Genomic DNA, 22,250 nt, shown 5'->3' on the forward strand with positions numbered 1-22,250 from the left:
TGTTTTCTTTTAATCTACAATTTTTTTCTGTTTCAATAATATGATATTTTTGGGTCGGGTTGGGCATGAAATTAAAGGACTCCGGCCCGGGTTGGGTTTAGGTTGGCTATTGTTGGGTCAGGCCTGGGTCGGGTTTTAATTTTAGACCCGAACTCATCGCCACAAATAGATGACTGCATAGTAATGGTTTGGAACTTGCATTTATGTAGCACTTTTCACGTCAGAATTTTCTGAAGCACTTCAGTCAATGAATTGCTTTTAACATGTCACCTGTTGCTGAATGTGATAGATGGTTTACCTTTTACTTGTGTTTATATAGGCAGTGAAAATGTCAACCATGTCTCTTAAACATTTGGCTGGTGAGCAGCGAGGAGGCAGGAAAAAAATCACGCTTGTTAGTAATCATGTATGTATGTAACTTTTTTTCTTCATTATTACTCAAAGCTTTCAGCACTTCATCTAGTAGTACAGTTTCCTGATGCGTAACAACACCTATTCAATTTACTTCCCCCAGCGTGAAGTCTTCCTTGAAATTCATTCTGACTATTTTGTTATTGAGATTCTTTATACGGGTTGCTTGATATGAACACTATGTAATAATAGCCAAAGTTGCATAATTGCTTTTGGCAGTCTTAATGGCTGTTGGGTTTTCCTGCAGTTTAAAATGCAGTGTTTGTATAAGACTTTTAGTAGAATACCCAGTTCTTTCAAGAGTGAGGAAGTGCCTAAATATAAATACCTTCCTCTTGAGCGCAATGAATTGCATATTGTACTCTTCAATTATTTTTAAAATACATACCAATACATGAAGTCTGCATACCTGCAAATAGAAATGTATTAAAACCATTTCCACCTACCTGTGCTGAGGCTGTCAGAGTAAATCTTTTCTTTTTCAATCCTTACTTGAATGTTTATAACTTTCATAATCCTTTCAGCAGTCAATTAGGTTATTTGACAAAGTGAGGTTGATTTGTTATATTTTCTGTTTAGGGATTTGATATGTTGCCACTATCTGAGAAGACAAAAGCAGAAAAAGCTAAATTTTTCATAGTAGCTGTAAAGGAGGCTCTCAGCAAGGCCAACTATGAGCGTTTTACGGGCGCCATGCAAAAGTACAAGATGACGGATGATTTTGATACCATGCTTGGTGAAATGGCAGCTCTTTTTACAGAAGATGCAAAAAAAAACAATCTTCTACGAGGTAACTAATTGTAAGAATTAGATGGTTTCATAAAGTATATAAAGCTGTATTCTGCTAATTATGGTTTTCATTGCATATGGCGTGACCATATAAGTTGCACCATCCAAAAACTGGTAAAATAGCTGTATTACTGGTGGATCTGATACCCTTTTATGTACTATTGTTAAGATCAAGGCGTGAGGAGTGCACTGTTAGTTCTAGTTCCACTTCTCCATGGGTCACAACATATATTTAAATTTTTTCCCACTTACCGATATGACTCTACTTTTATTGCAGAATAAAACACACCAACCAGGTTTCTTTAATGAACAACACAATTATCAATTTATTATAAAACAAGTCTTAACGACATGAAGTAAAGCATAAACACATGGATTGAAATTTTAAAGGCCCCTTTATATCTTAGCCCCTCACACTTTCTCAGACGCACACAAACACACCCACCGGTTAATAGGAAAAATAAAGGGGTTTTTGTTTTTAGAGCTCTATTACAGACAAAAAAAACACAGGCTGAATACTTGCTCATTCTTGAAGAAACAGAGATGAGATGTGTTGTATTCCAAAACTGGCATACCTTCTGCCCTCCGAGTACACACAGACAGTTCACTGGGATCTTTTAGAACAGTTCTTTTCAGGTGACGTTGAGAATTTATTTAGCAGGCTTTTCTTCAAAGACAGGAGATGAGATGCGTTAACACTGTGGACACCTTGGGGTCTTTTAGAGAGGTGCTGGAAAGCTGAGCTGGGTTGTCGCCTTCTCTCCTTTGGGAATTCCCTTCTCTCCTTGGAAGTTCTATCCCTTTTTATACTGTGCAACCCTAACTCAAAACAATTCAAAAGAGAAACCGACAAAAGTTCACCTTTTGACCTCCATCAATCTTGACCTGTCACTTCTTTGTAAACAATTTTTCCCGGTGTCCAAAGTTCTCTGTTTCTTGAGCTGGATGTCAGGTAGTTTCCTGGAAAGGCTTGTTTTCTTCACAATACCTCTCAGTGTCCTGTTTTTCAAAGTCAAATGGCCTTTGCATGACCCCCTTTGAAAACCCCAAAGTTTAACATTTCTTCAATCTTACAAAAATGAATCGTCAAAAAATATATTGAACAAAATACAGAGGCATTGTCATATCACTATACTTTCAACATCAGTGTCACACATGCACATTGAGTCAATGCCAAATTATAGTACAAATAATCAAGAGCATATCATTGCCATTCTCCACATCAGTGGCAAGGCCAACTGTAACTATAAATGCAGCAAGCATAATATTATATTGTAACTTGCTCAAAACGTTTACTTGACCACTCCGGGCTAGTGCTGCAGATTTCTGTGCTTTTGAAAGCTTTTGTGCTTTGAAACTGCCTGTTGATCCTATTCTTGCCTGCAAGTTCCTTAGAACAGTGACGTTGGATTGTTGCTGTTCATTAGGAACTGGATTACCTTGTGTGTCAGATAAAGATTCTGCTGTATGGATGGTAGGCTCAGTACTGAGAAAGCTTCTTGGTAGTACCATTGGTCTAATTCTGGATTATTGAATTATTAAGACTGACACACCAGTGCAGTACTGAGGGAGTGCTGCACTTTTGGAGGTGCTGTCTTTCAGATGTGACGTCAATTGTCCTCTTAGATGAAAATAAAAGATCTCGAATACTATTTTGAAGAAGAGTAGGGGAGTTATCCCTGGTGTCCTGGCAAATATTTATCCCTCAATCAACATCTCAAAAACAGATTATCACATTTATGTTTGTGGGAGCTCACTGTGTGAAAATTGGCTGCTGCATTTCCTACATTACAACTGTGACTACACTTCAAAATATTTTATTGCCAGTAAAAACACTTTGGAACATTCTGTGGTCTTGAAAGGTGCTACGTAAATGCAAGTCTTTTTTCCTTCCTTCCTTTCCACCTTTCCTTCTTTGTTTCTTTCACTAATCTGAATATTGCTGGAATTAATTTTAACCATTCTCTCATTAAACTGATCCACATACTTGGTTACCACAGGTTTAGCTTTCTGATGGCAAAGCTTTTTTTGGGGTGAGAGCTTTTTCATAATGGAATGTGTTTTCTTGCAACCTCGAGTCTGATCATACCTTTCGATACTAATGAAGCAAAGTAACAGGAAATGTAACACATGGGTAGGAGTGGAACCCTATTTCATTTGTCATAGAATCATAGAGTTATACAGCACAGAAACAGGCCCTTCAGCCCACCGTGTCCATGCTGGCCATCGAGCACCGATCTATTCTAATCCCATTTTCCAGCACTCTATGACTATCCAGTCTCTCTTCATAGCTGAAATGCTCGAGCCCAGGCAACATCCTAGTGAATCTCTCTGCACCCTCTCCAGTGCAATCACATCCTTCCTATAGTGTGGTGAACAGAACTATACACAGTACTCCAGCTGTGGCCTAACTAGCGTTTTATACAGCTTCATCATAACCTCCCTGCTCATATATTCTGTGCCTCAGCTAATAAAGGCAAGTATCCCATAAGCCTTCCTAACCACCTTATCTACCTGTGCTGCTGCCTTCAGTGATCTATGGACAAGTACACCAAGGTCCCTCTGACCCTCTGTACTTCCTAGGGTCCTACCATCCATTGTATATTTGCTTGCCTTATTAGTCCTCCCAAAATGCATCACCTCACACTTCTTAGGATTAAACTCCATTTGCCACTGCTCTGCCCATCTTACCAGCCCATCTATATTGTCCTGTAGTCTAAGGCTTTTCTCCTCACTATCATGGGCGGCACAGTGGCGCAGTGGTTAGCACCGCAGCCTCACAGCTCCAGGGACCCGGGTTCGATTCTGGGTACTGCCTGTGCAGAGTTTGCAAGTTCTCCCTGTGTCTGCATGGGTTTTTGCCGGGTGCTCCGGTTTCCTCCCACATCCAAAAGACTTGCAGGTGATAGGTAAATTGGCCTTGTAAATTGCCCCTAGTGTAGGGAGGTGATGGAGAATATGGGATTACTGTAGGGTCAGTATAAATGGGTGGTTGTTGGTCGGCACAGACTCGGTGGGCCGAAGGGCCTGTTTCAGTGCTGTATCTCTAAATAAAATAAAAATATTTACGACACCATCAATTTTCATGTCATCTGCAAACTTACTGATCATACCTCCTATATTCACGTCTAAGTCATTAATGTACACTACAAACATTAAGGGTCCCAGCACCGATCCCTGCGATACTCCACTGGTCACAGGCTTCCACTCGCAAAAACAACCCTCTATCATCACCCTCTGCCTCCTTCCACTAAGCCAAATTTGAATCTAATTTGCCAAATTACCCTGGAACCCATGGGCCTTTACTTTCTTAACCAAATTCCCATGCGGGACCTTATCAAAAGCCTTACTGAAGTCCATGTAGACTACATCAATTGCTTTACCCTCATCTACACATCTAGTTACCGCCTCGAAAAATTCAATCAAATTTGTTAGACACGATCTCCCCCTGACAAAGCCATGCTGACTATCCCTGATTAATCCCTGCCTCTCCAAGTGGAGATTAATCCTGTCTTTCAGAATTTTTTCCAATAATTTCCCGACCACTGAAGTTAAGACTCACCGCCCTGTAATTACCTGGTTTATCCCTGCTACTCTTCTTGAATAATGGCATCACATTCGCTGTCCTCCTATCCTCTGGTAACTCTCCTGTGGCCAGAGAGGATCTGAGAATTTGTGTCAGCGCCCCTGCTATCTCCTCCCTTGCCTCACGTAGCTGCCTGGGATACATCTCATCTGGGCCTGGGGATTTATCCATCTTTAAGTCCGCTAATACAGTCAATACTTCCTCCTTTACAATGCTAATTTGATCAAGTATATCACAATCCCCCTCCCTGATCACTACACCTACATGGTCCCTCTCCATAGTGAACACCGATGAAAAGTAATCGTTCAAAACCTCCCTATGTTCTCCGGCTCCACACACAGATTGCCTCTACGATCCCTAATGGGCCCCACTTTTTCCCTGGTTATCCTCTTGCCCCTAACATACTTATAAAATGCCTTGGGATTTTCCTTTATCTTGTCTGCCAGTGACTTTTCATGCCCACTCTTAGCTCTCGAAATTATCTTTTTAAGTACTGCCCTACACTTTCTATACTCCTCTAGGGCCTCCGCTGTTTTCAGCGCTGAATCTGCAACACAACTTTTTTTCCCTTATCCAATCCTCTATATCCCATGGCATCCGGGGTTCCCTTGACCTGTTGGTCCTACTCTTCACCTTTACAGGAAGATGCTGCACCTGAACCCTCACAATTTCCCTTCTAAATGACTACCACTGGTCTGATGTAGACTTTCCTATAAGAAGCTGCTCCCAGTTCACTTTGGCCAGATCCTGTTTTATCATATTGAAATCTGCCTTCCCCCAATTCAGTACTCTTATTTCCGGTCCCTCTATGTCCTTTTCCATAACAACCTTAAATCTTAGAGTTATGGTCACTATCCCCGAAATGCTCTCCCACTGCCACTTCTACCACTTGTCCGGCTTCATTCCCTAGGATTAAGTCCAGTACCACCCCACCTCTTGTAGGACTCTCTATGTGCTGGCTCAAAAAGCTCTCCTGAATGCACTTGAAGAATTCCGCCCCCTTTAAGCTTTTTGCACTAAGACTATCCCCTCCAATATAGGGGAAGTTGAAATTCCCTATTATTACCCTATTATTCTATTATTTTTGCACCTCCGAGATTTGTCTACATATCTGCTCCTCAACTACCGCCCGACTGTTTGGAGGCCTGTAGTACACTCCCAGCCAAGTGATTACCCCTTTTTGTTTTTAAGTTCTACCCATATGGCCTGATTAGAGGAACCTTCTAGGATATCATCCCTCCTTACTGCAGTAATTGACTCCTTAATCAACAGTGCAATGCCACCTCCTCCTTTACCCCACCCCCTCATCATGTCTAATGATTCTATACCCTGGGATATTAAGCTGCCAGTCCTGCCTTCCCTCAACCATATCTCAGTGATAGCAATAATATCATATTCCTATGTGTTAATCAACGCCCTCGATTCATCTGCCTTACTACTAAGACTCCTTGCATTACAATAGATACAATCCAGCCTTGCATTATTTGCCTGAGCCTTAACAGGTCTACATTTACTCTATCCTCTGGACTGACTAAGCTTCACATTTACATTTGATTGTACATCACCCCTACTGTACTTCCACTCTGTATCCCATCCCCCTGCCAAATTAGTTTAAACCCCCCCAACAGCACGAGCAAACCTCCCAGCAAGGAAGCTAGTCCCATTCTGGTTCGGGTGCAGATCCCACCTTGGCCAGAAGCAGGCCCAGTGATCCAAGAATCTAAAGCCCTCCCTCCTGCACCATGTCCCCAGCCATGCATTCATCTACTCCAACCTCCTATTCATATACTCACTAGCCTGTGGCACCAGAAGAAACCCAGAAATTACAACCTTTGAGGTCCTACTTTTTAATCTGCTGTCTAGCTCCCTAAATTCTTTTTGTAGGACCTCATCCCTCTTTCTACCTATGTCATTGGTGCCAACGTGGACCACGACCTCCAGCTGTGCACCCTCACCCTCCAGAATACTTTGTAGCCGCTCAGTGATATCCAAGACCCTTGCACCAGGGAGGCAACATACCATCCTGGAATCACGTCTGCGACCACAGAAACGCCTATCTGTTCCTCTAACCATAGAATCCCCGACCATTATTGCCCTCTTGTCCCTTTTTCTCCATCCCAGCACAGCTGAGTCAGCCATGACATTCCAATCATGACTTTCGATGCATTCTCCAGAGGAACCCTCTCCCCCATCGGTACTCAGAACTGAATACCGGTTAGAAAGTGGGATGTCCTCTGGGGACTCCTGTACAACCTGCCCTGACTTCTTTGTCTGTCAGGCAGCTATCCAGTCACCCCCCCAACTGTGCTTGCCTAGGCACCGGCTTGACTACCTCCTGATACGTGCCATCCACGTTGTCCTCTACCTCATGGATGCGCCACAGTGACTCCAGCCGCCGCTCAAGCTTCTGCAACCGGAGACACTTTCTGCAGGCATGTTTGCCAAGGTCACATGGCACGTCCACTGCTTCCCACATTGCACAGGAGGTACATTCCGCTTGACCAAGCTGCCCCATTACTTTTACAATGAAAAAAAAGACTTACTTGTGTACTATCTTACCAGCTATTTACAATCAACGTTTATCCCCCGTACCTTTGAGTCTGAGAAAGAAAAAGACTAAAGAGCACCTTCCACTGCTCTCAGCCAACGAAAATACCCACACTTAACTTACAGCCTTATTCCACGCAAACAGCACCAGTATAGCCAGTAAATACTAAAAATGTACAGGTAGCTATCCTAGGGCTTTAATTTAAAAGGAACCGTTTTTTAAAACTCCAATCAATCACTGTTATAACAGCTGCTGCCCATCGACCAATCAGTGCACAGCATTACAGTGATGTCACTGTTCTTTTTTTACACTAAATCCAAATACAGCGCGTGCAGAAACAGTCAGAGAGTCCACTGCTGCCGTCCCCAGACTTCAGGTTAGTGAAGGGTCTTGGGCCCCGCTCTTTCTTTTATAGGTCTGATTCCACTCCCGACTCCTTCCAGGTCCGCTGCCGCCGTCCCCGACTTCAGGTTACACTTTTCCCAAAATTATAGTGGAGTGTGGCCAATATGACACTGCTCTTCAAAGAGGGAGACAAAGATAAGCTAAAAAGTTATAGGCCTTTTTTCTTACTTCAGTTGTTGGTCAACTAATAGTCTGTAGTGGCGATCTGCCCAAAGACAGGTCCTTTGCTCATTTCTCCATGCTTCATGGTCCTGCACTTTCCTCTTCAGTTGCTCATAAGAGCCTCCAATTTTTTAAACTTTCATGAGAAATGAGCAATACAACTAGGTTAGAAAGTATACAAGGTGGCTCCCGCTCCTTAAGTGCGCTTTAAAGGAAACACAAGTCCTCTTCCCAAAAGATCCTCCACCTGTAAGCAGCCTTTGTCCCTAGAGGTTCTAGCTCTTCTGCCATCACCACCGTAAATTTGCTGGTTCCACTGATGGCCATGGCTCGTAACTCTCAGCACGGGACCCTTACCTGGGCCAGGAGCGACTTGCAAAAGGGCAGGGATAACCACCCCGAGCTCTCAAATAACCCTGTTACCCTATAACTATTAAATCCCATTTTATAGACTAAGAACAAGTTAATCAAGGTTAGGCAACATCAGTGGGGAGAGAAACAGAGGGTTGAATTTTACTGCCCCTCCACGCCTTGGGTCGTGACAGGAGCGGTCCACCACGAGCCAGACGCCGAGAAGGCACCGCCTTACATTAGCGGCGGTGGCAAGGCCTTGGTGCAGTCCCCCAGCTGCTTGGCAGCGGGGCCTTCATTAAAATATTGAGATTAGATAAATTAACACGTGAATGAACTTACCTGCTGACGGTGGCTGTCTCACGCCGATTTTGGGGCCAACCGGCCGTAACTCATGCGCCTTTGGAACCCTTGGAGTTCTGAGGCAAGACACTGGTGGGAAGAGGGGGAGGAATAAAATTATCAGGGCGGGGGAAGAGGGGAGTGAGGAAAACTATTCCTATTAGTTGTGGGGATGGTGGGAAAGGGTTGAGGATCGAAGATACTGAAGTTCGGGTGGGGGGGCGGGTGGGGGGGTGCGGGGGAAGAGTTTGGAAGTTCAAAAAGTGTTTTTTTTGGGGGGATGCGTGGGGTGGGGGGGGTGATGGGAGAGGGGATTCAAAGTTAAATTAAAACTTTTATTGACTTTTTTCTAATGACACTGGCACCTTTAAATATTTAAATCTCTCCTGAAGGGCTTGAAGCCCTTTAAAAAATGGTGCCAGCGCCTGTACAGGTGACGGGGATGCGATGGCCCCTCCCTCTAAATCATAGGTGGCGGGCGCTCTGCTCCCTCCATTTAAATGAGCCCCACTTGACAGTTAACTGTCAGTCACCGTAAACTGGTGCATTCTCCATGGCAACGCCTCTACCAATCAGAGTTCACTTGCCAATCAATTAGCACTCTCTTTTCATGCAGAATAAGTTGTTGCTTTCCCTTATATCAGTTATTCTTGCGATTGTCCTGATGGGTGCAAGATGAAAAGCTTCGACAACATGTCTGCATTTTCAGTAATACTCATTTATATGCATCTTCAGAACCATTTAATAGGGTGTTACATGACACTTATGGCAAAGATGATAAAGATACATAAAATTAAGGGAATATGGCTACAAGAATGAGAGAGATGGCCGGAAGGCAGAAATCAAAGTTTAGGGAGAAAGGTATTTTTTTTTGAGGGGGCTGGAAAGACATCATGTTCTACAGGGATCTGTGTGAGGCCACTCTTAATTAGATACATAAATGATCTGGACTTAGGAACTGAAAGAACACTTTTGAAATTGGATGATGGCATAACAAATTATAGCAAGGAATGTGCATAACTGCAGGAGGACATAGGCTACCAGGATGGGCAGCTAAATGGCAGGTGCAGTTCAATGCCAAAAATGTAAAGCAATACATTTTGGAAATCAGAATAAAAAAAAGACTTGTAGATGTAATTGAGACACCTATGAGCGTTGCTGTGTAACTAGGTACCACAACATTCAGCTGGTATCTAAAATACAAAACTTAGAAGATGCTGTTGAATCTTATTTAAGAGATCTTATGATCTTATTTAGCCCCAAGTTGGAGTGTTTAGATTAGATTAGAGATACAGCACTGAAACAGGCCCTTCGGCCCACCGAGTCTGTGCCGACCATCAACCACCCATTTATACTAATCCTACACTAATCCCATATTCCTACCAAACATCCCCACCTGTCCCTAGATTTCCCTACCACCTACCTATACTAGTGACAATTTATAATGGCCAATTTACCTATTAACCTGCAAGTCTTTTGGCTTGTGGGAGGAAACCGGAGCACCCGGAGAAAACCCACGCAGACACAGGGAGAACTTGCAAACTCCACACAGGCAGTACCCAGAATCAAACCCGGGTCCCTGGAGCTGTGAGGCTGCAGTGCTAACCACTGCGCCACTGTGCCGCCCTAAAACACAGAATGTTGTACAAAGCTTTGGACAATCCATTATAGGAAAAGTATGAAAGCTGTGGAAAAGGTGCAGTGTCCCATCAGGAATTACCACGGATGAGACTTGAGACATAACAGCCTTTATTCCCCATCATAGCCAAGATGATTAAGTGGTGATATGATCAAGGTCTTCAATATTATGAATGTTCACGAAAAAGTAAATAATGATGTACTTTTTCAAGTGGTTGGCAAGCTAGTAAGAACTGGGCATAAATTTAAGACAATAAGAAAAATAATTAAAGGGGATTGAAAACATTTTTTTTCATGCAGAAGGTGGTTAGAATGTGGTATTCTCCACTATGCACGACTGTTGATGCACAGTCCATAAATTCTTCTAAAAGGGTATTGGTTTGTCACTGGAGAACAAGGAACATTAAACGATATGGGAGTGATCAGATTAGGATATTCATAGGGAAAAAAGATGGGCTTTTTATTCATTCATGGGGCTAGATTTTAAGAGTCTGCCAAAGTAGGCAGTGGACGCAAGAAAATTCGGCCGGCCCGCCACATGGGCACCGCGATTTCAAACGCAGTGGCTCATTTGCATGGCCGCAGCGCCCGCCCTCCACGATGACATGGAGAGGGCGGGCGAGCCACCGTAGGCAACAGCGTCCGGTGCCAATGCGCAGGTGCCAGCGCCATTTTTAAAGGGCTTAGAGCCCTTAATGGAAGTTTTAAAAAACCATCCATTGTATATTCCTTTGCCTTGTTAGTCCTCCCAAAATGCATCACCTCACACTTCTCAGGATTAAATTCCATTTGCCACTGCTTTGCCCATCTTACCAGCCCATCAATATCGTCCTGTAATCTAAGGCTTTCCTCCTCACTATTTACGACACCACCAATTTTCGTGTCATTTGTGAACTTACTGATCACACCCCCTATATTCACGTCTAAATCATTAATGTACGCTACAAACAGCAAGGGTCCCAGCACCGATCCCTGTGGTACACCACTGGTCACAGGCTTCCAATCGCCAAAACAACCCTTGACCATCACCCTCTGCCTCCTTCCACTAAGCCATGTTTGGATCCAGTTTGCCAAATTTCCCTGGATCCCATGGGCTCTTACCTTCTTGACCAATCTCCCATGCGGGACCTTGTCAAAAGCCTTACTGAAGTCCATGCTTTGCCTTCGTCTACACACCTAGTCACCTCCTTGAAAAATTCAATCAAATTTGTTAGACATGATCTCCCCCCTGACAAATCCATGCTGGCTATCCTTGGTTAATCCCTGTCTCTCCAAATGGAGATTAATCCTGTCCTTCAGAATTTTTTCCAATAGTTTCCCTACCACTGATTTTAGACCCACTGGCCTGTAGTTACCTGGTTTATTCCTACTACCCTTGAATAATGGTACCACATCGCTGTCCTCCAGTCCTCTGGCACCTCCTTTGGCTAGAGAGGATTTGAAAATTTTGTGTCAGAGCCCCTGCAATCGCATCCCTTGCCTCACATAGCAGCCTGGGATACATCTCTTTTGGGCCTGGGGATTTATCCACCTTTAAGCCCACTAAAACCGCTAATACTTCCTCCCTTTCAATGCAAATTTGTTGAAGTATTTTTATTTATTTTATTTTATTTATTTTGAGATACAGCACTGAAAAGGCCCTTCGGCCCACCGAGTCTGTGCCGACCATCAACCACCCATTTATATTAATCCTACACTAATCCCATATTCCTACCACATCCCCACCTTCCCTATATTCCCCTATTACCTACCTATACTAGGGGAAATTTATAATGGCCAATTTACCTATCAACCTGCAAGCCTTTGGCTGTGGGAGGAAACCCATGCGGTCACAGGGGGAACTTGCAAACTCCGCAGTACCCAGAAATGAACCCGGGTCACTGGAGCTGTGAGGCTGCGGTGCTAACCACTGCGCCACTGTGCCGCCCAAAGTATATCACAATCCCCTTCCCTGATCTCTACACCGACATCATCCCTCTCCATGGTGAACATAGATGAAAAGTAATCATTTAAAACTCACCTACGTCCTCCGGCTCCGCATGCAGATTGCCACTTTGGTCCCTAGTGGGCCCTACTCTTTCCCTGGTTATCGTCTTGTCCTGAAGGTACTTATTAAACGCCTTGGGATTTTCCTTTATCTTGCCCGCCAGTGTTTTTTCATGCCCCCTCTTCGGTCTCCTAATTATTTTTTTTAAGTACCCCACCGCCCTACGCTTTCTATACTCCTCTAGTGCCTCCGCTAGAGTTCCATGGACTTACTGGTCCTACCCTTCACCTTTTACGGGAACATGTTGGCCCTGAACTCTCACTATTTCCTTTTTGAATAACTCCTACTGGTCTGATTGTAGACTTTCCGACAAGTAATTGCTCCCAGTCTGCTGTGGCCAGATCCTGTTTTATCACACTGAAATCGCCCTGCCCCCAGTTCAGTACCTTTATTTCTGGTCCATCTTTGTCCTTTTCTATAACTACCTTAAATCTTAGAGTTATGGTCACTGTCCCCGAGATGCTCCCCCACTGACACTTCTACCGCTGGTCCAGCTTCATTCCCTATGATTAGGTCCAGTACCGCTTCTTCTCTTGTAGGACTTTCTACCTGCTAGCTCAAAAAACTCTCCTGGATGCATTTTAAGAATTCTGCTGTCTTTAAACCTTTTGCACTAAGACTATCCCAGTTAATATTGGGGAAATTGAAATCCTCTACAATTATTACTCTATTACATTTACACCTCTGAGATTTGCCTACATATCTGCTTCTTTATCTCTCTCTGACTGTTTGGGGGCCTGTAGTACACACTAGCAAAGTGATTGCCCCTTTTTTTGTTTATAAGTTCTACCCATATGGCCTCATTTGAGAAACCTTCTAAGATATCATCCCTTACTGCAGTAATTGACTCCTTGAACAATAGTGCAATGCCACCTCCTCTTTTACACTGCCCCCCCCTCCACCCCCACACTGTCACGCTTGAAGATTCTATACCCTGGAGTATTAAGCTGCCAGTCCTGTCCTCCCTCAACCATGTCTCTGTGATAGCAATAATATCATATTTCCATCTGGTAATCAGCACCCTCAATTCATCTGCCTTACTTGTAAGACTCCTTGCGTTAAAATAGATGCAATCTAGCCTTTCATTATTCGCTTGTGCCTTAACAAGTCTATATTTGCTCTGCCTTCCAAACTGACTTAGTTTCTCTTCTATATTTGGCTGTGCATCACCCAATACTGTACCTCCACTCTGTATTCCATCCCTCTGCCAAATTAGTTTAAACACCTCCAACAGCACTAACAAACCTGCATGAAAGGATGTTGGTCCCGTTCCTGTTCAGGTGTAACCCGTCCGACTTGTACAGGTCCCGTCTTCGCCAGAAACAGACCCAGTGATCCAGGAAACTATAGCCCTCCCTCCTGCACCATCTCTTCAGCCAGGCATTTATCTGCTCTATCCTCCTATTTCTATACTCACTAGCATGTGGCACCGGGAGTAATCCAGAGATTACAACCTTTGAGGTTCTGCTTTTTAATCTGCTACCTCGCTCCCTAAACTCTTGTTGCGGGACCTCATCCCTCTTTCTACCTATGTCGTTGGTACCAATGTGAACCACGACCTCTGACTGTTCACCCTCCCCCTTCAGAATGTCCTGCAGCCACTCCGTGACATCCTTGACCCTAGCACCAGGGAGGCAACATACCATCCTGGAGTCACGTTTGTGGCCACAGAAACGCCTATCTGTACCCCTTACGATAGAATCCCCTATCTCCCACTCTTTTTTTTCCTCATCTCCTGTGCAGTTGAGGCACCCATGGTGCCAAAGACCTGGCTCTTGCTGCATTCCCCTGTGAAGCTATCTCCCCCAACACTATCCAAAGTGGAAAATCTGCTAGAGAGGGCGATGGATCCAGGAGACTCCTGCACTACTTGCCTAGTTCTTCTACTCTGACTGGCGGTCACCCATTCCCTTTCTACCTGAGCAGTCTTTACCTGCAGTGTGACCACCTCCCTGTACGTGCTATCCAAGATGAAGAAGGTGTTTTGATATCTCTCTTGCCCCACCCCCGCTTTACTTATAAACTTTTACATTTCTAATATTTGCTAGTTCTGAAGAAGGGTCACTGACCTGAAACGTTAACTCTGCTTCTCTCTCCACAGATGCTGCCAGACCTGCTGTGTATTTCCAGCATTTCTTGTTTTAATTCCATTGAACATTTGTCTGCCCTATTGCAATGACCCCCAGTTACTCTACAATCCCAAAGAACATAGAGCACTTGATTCCCTTTGGGCCCTTGACAAGTGATGTTCACTATGGCTGAGTGATGCATCAGTTTGCAGGGTTGGGGGGTATCGGATGGAGGTGGTTATCAGCAGGAGATTCCCTGGCCTTGTTTCATCTAAAGCCATTCAACTTTAGAGTCAATGTAGAGGACTCCAGGGGCTACATTCACCTGACTGCACCCCACTTCTAATGAGTCTGCTCTCCGGCAGTATGGATGTACCCAGACATGACGACGGCGGACCCTTCAATATGATACTGTGCATCTGTGTCAGGCTTTGCATTGAATAAGATGTCATACTTCACATGGTTGACTGCTTATTTCTTGGGATATATTTTGTTTTTGTGATTCTAATAGATTTTAAACATTATATTTAAACAGATTTTTATCAGTTTGTCCGGCCACATCACAAAAAGAGATTTGATGAAGCCTGCTATAACCTGACTGGTGAGGGATGTGGATTTAAACCTGAGCATGCAGTTTCAAGAGAGGAGAGGCACAGATCAGAGCAGGAAGAAAATGCAGGTACACATTTTAGAAGTAGAGAATTCCTGCATTAACTAACAGAATCCATTAGTGTATTATCTATTTTTTTCTTGAGAAATCTATTTTACAAATAAGTTGTTTTATGCAACAATCAGGCAGCCCTGTGGCTATAACATCCAAAGAAAAATACGTATCTTCCCTGTTTCATTTTCCAGTAAATTATATTGTGGCTATTAACTGTTCATTATTTACTGCTGAGAAGATTGAGGCACTTACAGGCAATAAAAAGGAAGTATCTAATAAGTGTTTTTCCCCTCGCGTATTTTGTTTAGTTTTGAAATCACTTCTCCAAATACTATAGCTGGAAATCTATGACATCAGTTAACTTCTAACGGGAAGAGTCATTAATTTTGATATACACTAACTGGTATTTACCTTCAATCAATCATTTCGGCTGGCAATTAATTAAGGGTTTAAAGAAAAATGAATGCTGTATTTTTAAGTTCTAATTTATTTCCAGTTACTTTCTTCCCTATCTCTCGCCACTCTCCCTTAACACCATAACTTCAAGTCTGTCACTATCTTACCGGTGAAGAGTGTGCAAATCTGTTCCAAGACACGGGAGGCAGAGTAAAACAGCCCATTTTATTTGTTTTACTTTGTTTAATTGAAATTAAGTCTGTATAATAAAGGCTTTCACAAGGAAAATATTGACAGCAATAAAAACAAATGCTGGAAATACTCAGCAGGTCTGGCAGCATCTGAAGACAGAGAAGCAGAGTTAACATTTCAGGTCATTGACCCTTCTTCAGAACTGAATATTGAGAGCAGTTGTGTGGCAAAGCACATTGCTGTACCAAGATGTCGGGCTGAATTTTATGAGTGCCCTCGGGACGGGAGTGGGGTGGGGGAGGTCATAAAATAGCGTTGGAAGGCGGGGGAGCCTGCCACCACGTAGAAACACCACCAGGTAGAACCTAGTGGGGTCGGGTGTTTCCTCCTTTTGGGGGCAATCAAGGCCCACCACCCACCTTCCCCGGGAAGATCCCCACCCCCACTAACCTCACTCTGTCATTGGGGCCTGCCTGAATGGCCCTGGAGACCCCCACCCACTCGCCTCTCCTGGGGTCTCTGGACTCTTTGGTACTACAGGGTCTCCTGCAGTACTGGTAGTCGCCACTGCTCCTAGTGGCGATGTCAGTACTGCAGAGCTGGCAGCTTTTGGAGGCGGGAGCTCGTCTCTTAAAGGAACAGTGTCCCCGATGGCAGGCAGTTAATTGCCTGCCTGCCGTGAAAATGCAGCAGGTGTCCCAACAGAGGACTCGAGCGGAGTCTCCCCCACCTTCCAACCCCCATTTTAAGATCAAAGTCCAGCCCATCATACCTACGGGAAGTTTCATTTTGCACTAACAGCTTACCACAGTATTCATTTCATTTCCAATGCTTACCAGGGAGTGAAAAGGAAAAAACTGTCAGATTGACTCTAGCAACCCTCACGGAAATCAGTTAACGAATAGGATTGTCAGAGTTCAAAGAGCAAGTCACCTGCCACTCTCTTCGGTCAGTGAATAGTGCATGGCACTGAGGCACCCAAAGAGGGTCAAATAGATGTTCAGCCGAATCACTTTGACTGTAGGGAGTCTGTTACAAGATTGTTGTCAGCACTACATAACTGTAGTTTAACTATTTCATTTTTGAAAGTTTTGAAACTGATGGTTCACTGCACAGTCTGGGCTGGGTTTTGTGGCAAGTTGAGGGGCCGGAGCATCGGAGCGGTAGCAGTCGCCATGGAGCCCGATGCCGGGATTGCTGGGCCCATTCTTCCCGGCGGTGGCGAGGCTCATGGCGACACTTCTGCCGCTCTGTGACGGGACCCTGCTTCAAATGTTTAAAATACTTCTCTCCATAAATTTAAATGTAATTCGCCAAGATCTTGCCTTCAGTTCCCAATCTTGACTTCGTCATACGGCACTCACGGGCCTTCACTTTCCCGTCCTCGAGAGGCTGGTGCCACACTCACAGATGCTGCCCCCGCCACATGATTTGGGGGGAGGGGTAGTAGCCACCATTAATATGTTAAGTGGTTGCCTGCCGAGTAATTGCGACGGCGCGGGTCCTGTCACTGCTCCCGGTGGCAGGAAAACAAAATCAGCCCTGTGCTCCTAATCAGATTGCTCCTAAAACTGATTTGTTTTTTTTCACCTGTAACTTACAGACTTGTCAACTGCTTTTTTTTTAATTCATTCATGGGGTGTAGGCGTCGCAGGCCAGGCCAGCATTTATTGCCAATCCCTAATTGCCCTTGAACTGAGTGGCTTGCTAGGCCATTTCGAGGGCATGTAAGAGTCAACCACATTGCTATGGATCTGGAGTCACATGTAGGCCAGACCAGGTAAGGACAGCAGATTTCCTTCCCTAAAGGACATTAGTGAACCAGATGGGTTTTTACAACAATCGACAATGGTTTCATGGCCATCATTAGACTAGCTTTTAATTCCAGATTTTTATTAATTGAATTCAAATTCCACCTTCTGCTGTGGTGGGATTCGAACCCATGTCCCCAGAGCAATACCTGGGTCTCTGGGTTACTAGTCCAGTGACAATACCAGTACGCCACCGCCTCGCTATAATCAAAATATTGCTATTTGTCCTAAAGGCTTAGTTCTGTATGCATCTTTCAGTTGAACACAGAGACAATGCCAGTTCTTTTCAGTCATCTTCAATATACTTAAAGCTATCAAAAATGTTTTGTTTTCTGGCATTGAATTTTTATTTGAAAAATTGTTTGAGTTTTTAATGATAACTAAGACATCTAGTTATTCTCATACAGAGAAAGGGAGAACCCACAATATTGGAAAATGAGTGGGAGAGCTATAATAATAGAGGATTCTATCGTCTGGTAGAAATGGGCGTTTCTGTGGCCACAAATGTGACTCCAGGATGGCATGTTGCGCCCCTGGTGCTCGGGTCAAGGATGTCACGGAGTGGCTGCAGGACATTCTGAAGGGGGAGGGTGAACAGTCAGAGGTCGTGGTTCACGTTGTTACCAACGACATAGGTAGAAAGAGGGATGAGGTCCTGTAACAAAAATTTAGGGAGCGAGGTAGCAGATTAAAAAGCAGGACCTCAAAGCTTGTAATCTCTGGATCATTCACGGTGTCATGTGCTAGTGAGTATAGGAATAGGAGGATAGAGCAGATAAATGCCTGGCTGAAGAGATGGTGCAGGAGGGAGGGCTTTAGTTTCCTGGATCACTGGGTCTGTTTCTGGCAAAGATGGGACCTGAACAAGTTGGGCGGGTTACACCTGAACCAGAATGGGACCAACATCCTCACATGGAGGTTTGCTAGTGCTTTTGGTGAGTGGGGGGTGGTTTCAGCTAATTTGGTAGGGGGATTGGATACAGAGTGCAGATGCAGTAGGGGGTGGTGCACAGCCAAAGACAGAAGAGAAATTAAGTCAGTCTGGAAGGAAGAGCAGATATAGACCTGTTAAGGCACAAGCGAATGGTGCAAGTCTAGATTGCATCTATTTTAACGCAAGGAGTCTTACAAGTAAGGCAGATGACTTGAGGGCATTGATTAACAGATGGGAATATGATATTATTGCTATCACAGAGACATGGTTGAGGGAGGACAGGCCTGGGAGCAGAATCCAGTGTATAGAATCTTCAAGCGTGACAGTGGAGTGGGGTGGGAGGTTGGTGGCGGTGTGGGAGGGTGTAAAAGAGGAGGTGGCATTGCATTATTGATCAGGGAGTCAATTACTGCAGTAAGGAGGGATGATATCTAAGAAGGTTCCTCAAATGAGGCCATATGGGTAGAACCTAAAAAGAAAAAGGGGGCAATCACTTTGCTGGGAGTGTACTACAGGCCCTCAAACAGTCAGTGAGAGATAAGAGGAGCAGATATGTAGGCAAATCTCAGAGAGGTGTAAAACAATAGGGTAATAATAGTAGGGGATTTCAACTTCCCCGATATTAACTGGGATAGTCTGAGTGCAAAAGGTTTAAAGGGGGCGTAATTCTTAAAATGCATCCAGGAGAGCTTTTTGAGCCAGCACGTAGAAAGTCCTACAGGAGAAGGGGCAGTACTGGACCTATTCTTAGGGAATGAATCTGGACAAGTGGTAGAAGTGTCAGTGGGGGAGCATTTCAGGGATAGTGACCATAACTCTAAGATTTAAGTTAGTTATGGAAAAGGACAAAGATGGACCAGAAATAAAGGTACTGAATTGGGGGGAAGGCAGATTTCAATATGATAAAACAGTATCTGGCCAAAGTAGACTGGAGCAACTACTTGTAGGAAAGTCTACATCAGACCAGCACGAGTCATTCAAAAAAGAAATAGTGAGAGTTCTGGGCCAACATGTTCCCGTAAAATGAAGGGTGGGACAATAAGTCCAGGGAGCCCTGTATGTCAAGGGGTATAGAGGATTGGATAAGGAGGAAAAAAAGGAGGTTTATGGCAATTTCAGAGGCTAAAACAGTGGAGGTCCTAGAGGAGTATAGAAAGTGTAGGGGAATACTTAAAATGAAGTAATTTAGAAAAGCAAAGAGGGGGCATGAATAAACACTGGCGGGCAAGATAAAGGAAAATACCAAGGCGTTTTATAAGTATATTAGGGGCAAGAGGATAATCAGGGAAAGAGTAGGGCCCATTAAGGATCAAAGTGGCAATCTGTGTGCAGAGCCGGAGGACGTAGGTGAGGTTTTAAATGATTACTTTTCATCTCTGTTCACTATGGAGAAGGGCGATGTAGGTGTAGAGATCAGGGAGGGGGATTGTAATATACTTGAACAAATTAGCATTGAAAGGGAAGAAGTATTAGCGGGCTTAAAATTGGATAAATTCCCAGGCCCAGATGAGATGTATCCCAGGTTGCTATGTGAGGCAAGGGAGGAGATTACAGGGACTCTGACACAAATTTTCAAATCCTCTCTGGCCACAGGAAAAGTGCCAGTGGACTGGAGGTCAGCGAATGTGGTACGATTATTGAAGAAGGGTAGTAGGGATAAACCAGATAATTACAGGCCAGTGAGTCTAACATCAGCGCTAGGGAAACTATTGGAAAAAATTCTGAGGATTAATCTCCACTTGGAGAGGCAGGGATAGTCAGCATGGCTTTGTCAGGGGGAGATCATGTCTGATGAATTTGATTGAATATTTCGAGGAGGTGACAAGGTGTGTAGATGAGGGTAAAGCAGTTGATGTAGTCTACATAGACTTCAGTAAGGCTTTTGATAAGGTCCCGCATGGGAGATTGGTCAAGAAGGTAAGAGCCCATGGGATCCAGGGCAATTTGGCAAATTGGATCCAAAATTGTTTTAGTGGAAGGAGGCAGAGGGTGATGGTCGAGGGTTATTTATGCGATTGGAAGCCTGTGACCAGTGGTGTACCGCAGGGATTGGTGCTGGCACCCTTGCTTATTGTAGTGTATATTAAAGGCCTATTCGGGTCTGCAAATGAAACCCGACCCGAGCCTGACTGGACCATATCTGACCCGGCCCGAGTCCTTTCGTTTTTTCCTGTGCCTATTAAAAAGGTTGTGCTCTACCTTGGATGGAATCAGTCACTGCAGACCAGTGCAGAGTGTTTCCCTCCTTGACATCCAGACTGTCACTGTCCGACCCAAGCCTGAATGTCCGACCCGGACCTGACATGTCATCGGATTCGGGTCGGGTAGCCATTCTCTAGTGTACATTGATGATTTCGACTTGAATATAGGAGATATGATCAGTAAGTTCGCAGATGACACGAAAATTGGTGGTGTCGTAAATTGTGAGGAGGAAAGCCTTAGATTACAGGACGATGTAGATGGGCTGGTAAGATGAGCAGAGCAGTGACAAATGGAATTTAATCCTGAGAAGTGTGAGGTGATGCATTTTGGGAGGACTAACAAGGCAAGGGAATATGCAATAGATGGTAGGACCCTAGGAAGTACAGAGGGTCAGAGGGACCTTGGTGTTCTTGTCCATAGATTACTGAAGGCAGCAGCACAGGTAGATGAGGTGGTTAGGAAGGCATATGGGATACTTGCCTTTATTTGCTGAGGCATAGTATATAAGAGGAGGGAGGTTATGATGGAGCTGTACAAAACGCAAGTTAGGCCACAGCTGGTGTACTGTGTACAGTTCTGGTTGCCATATATAGGAAAGGTGTGATTGCACTGGAGAGGGTGCAGAGGAGATTCACCAGGATGTTGCCTGGGCTGGAGCATTTCAGCTATGAAGGGAGGCTGGCTAGGCTAGGGTTGCTTTCCTTGGAGCAGAGAAGGTTGAGAGGGGACCTGATTGAGGTATACAAAATTATGAGGGGCATGGATAGGGTAGATAGGAAGAAACTTTTTCCCTTAGCAGAGGTGTCAATAACTAGGGAGCATAGATTTAAGGTAAAGGGGCAGGAGGTTTAGAGGGGATTTGAAGAAAAAAATTTTCACCCAGAGGGTGGTTGGAATCTGGAACGCACTGCCTGAAGCGGTGGTAGAGGCAGGAACCATGACAACATTTAAGAAGTATTTAGATGAGCACTTGAAACGCCATAGCATACAAGACTAGAGGCCACGTGCTGGAAAATGGGATTAGAATAGATAGACTTGATGGCTGACATGGACACGGTGGGCCGAAGGGCCTGTTTCTGTGCTGTATAACTCTGACTCTGTGACTCTTCGTTTCACAGGAAATGCACATGAAGCAGTTCGTCATATTGTAAAATTCTGTTTCCGGGAACAAACAAGCATTTGCTTTCACTTTGGAATTTGCTGTCTTTTTTTCCTGTGCTTTCATTGCCATGTACATAGAAATCTACGGGCTGGATTTTATAATCTCGCCGTTGAGATCGACAGTGAGATGAAAAAGCGGTGGCCCGCCGCAATCTTCTGTGCAGCGGTTCATTAGCGTCCCGGGCCTGTGCGCAGGCACTGACTCCATTTTTAAATCAGCCCTACTGGCTAATTTAAATATTTAAAGGTAAATTAAACTATAATAAATACATCTCCTTTGCCCCTCTCCCACCCCAAATAACAATTAATTATTTGCCCTTTCCTGCCCAGAAATACTTACCATTGCCATCTGACCTTCCTCCTCCCCCCAAACCCAAAACTGCACAAACTTTCAACTACAACTCTTTCCCATCATCCCCTGAACCCATGCCGTTAATTTCATCCAGCTCCGCCCCCCCCCCGCCCCAATCCCCGCACTGATAAATGTACCTCATCCCCCACCACCCCCAGCGTTGCGCCTTGTTTCCCCAGACAGGGATCCA

General features: G+C 44.4%; 1 protein-coding gene across 5 annotated transcripts in view; it reads left to right on the forward strand.

Annotated features, from left to right (window-relative positions):
* Nucleotides 1-22,250, forward strand: part of rtel1 (regulator of telomere elongation helicase 1) — a 141,610-nt gene that overhangs the window by 101,499 nt on the left and 17,861 nt on the right. For all 5 annotated transcript variants that reach the window (XM_068048226.1, XM_068048223.1, XM_068048224.1 and 2 more), the window contains exons 28-30: nt 320-406; nt 991-1,201; nt 14,884-15,027. In XM_068048226.1, coding sequence (XP_067904327.1) covers nt 320-406; nt 991-1,201; nt 14,884-15,027 — 442 coding nt within the window. The remainder of the gene's footprint in view (nt 1-319; nt 407-990; nt 1,202-14,883; nt 15,028-22,250) is intronic.

The sequence above is a fragment of the Heterodontus francisci genome, chromosome 16 (genome assembly GCF_036365525.1).
Source record: "Heterodontus francisci isolate sHetFra1 chromosome 16, sHetFra1.hap1, whole genome shotgun sequence".
Classification (NCBI taxonomy): Eukaryota; Metazoa; Chordata; class Chondrichthyes; order Heterodontiformes; family Heterodontidae; genus Heterodontus; species Heterodontus francisci.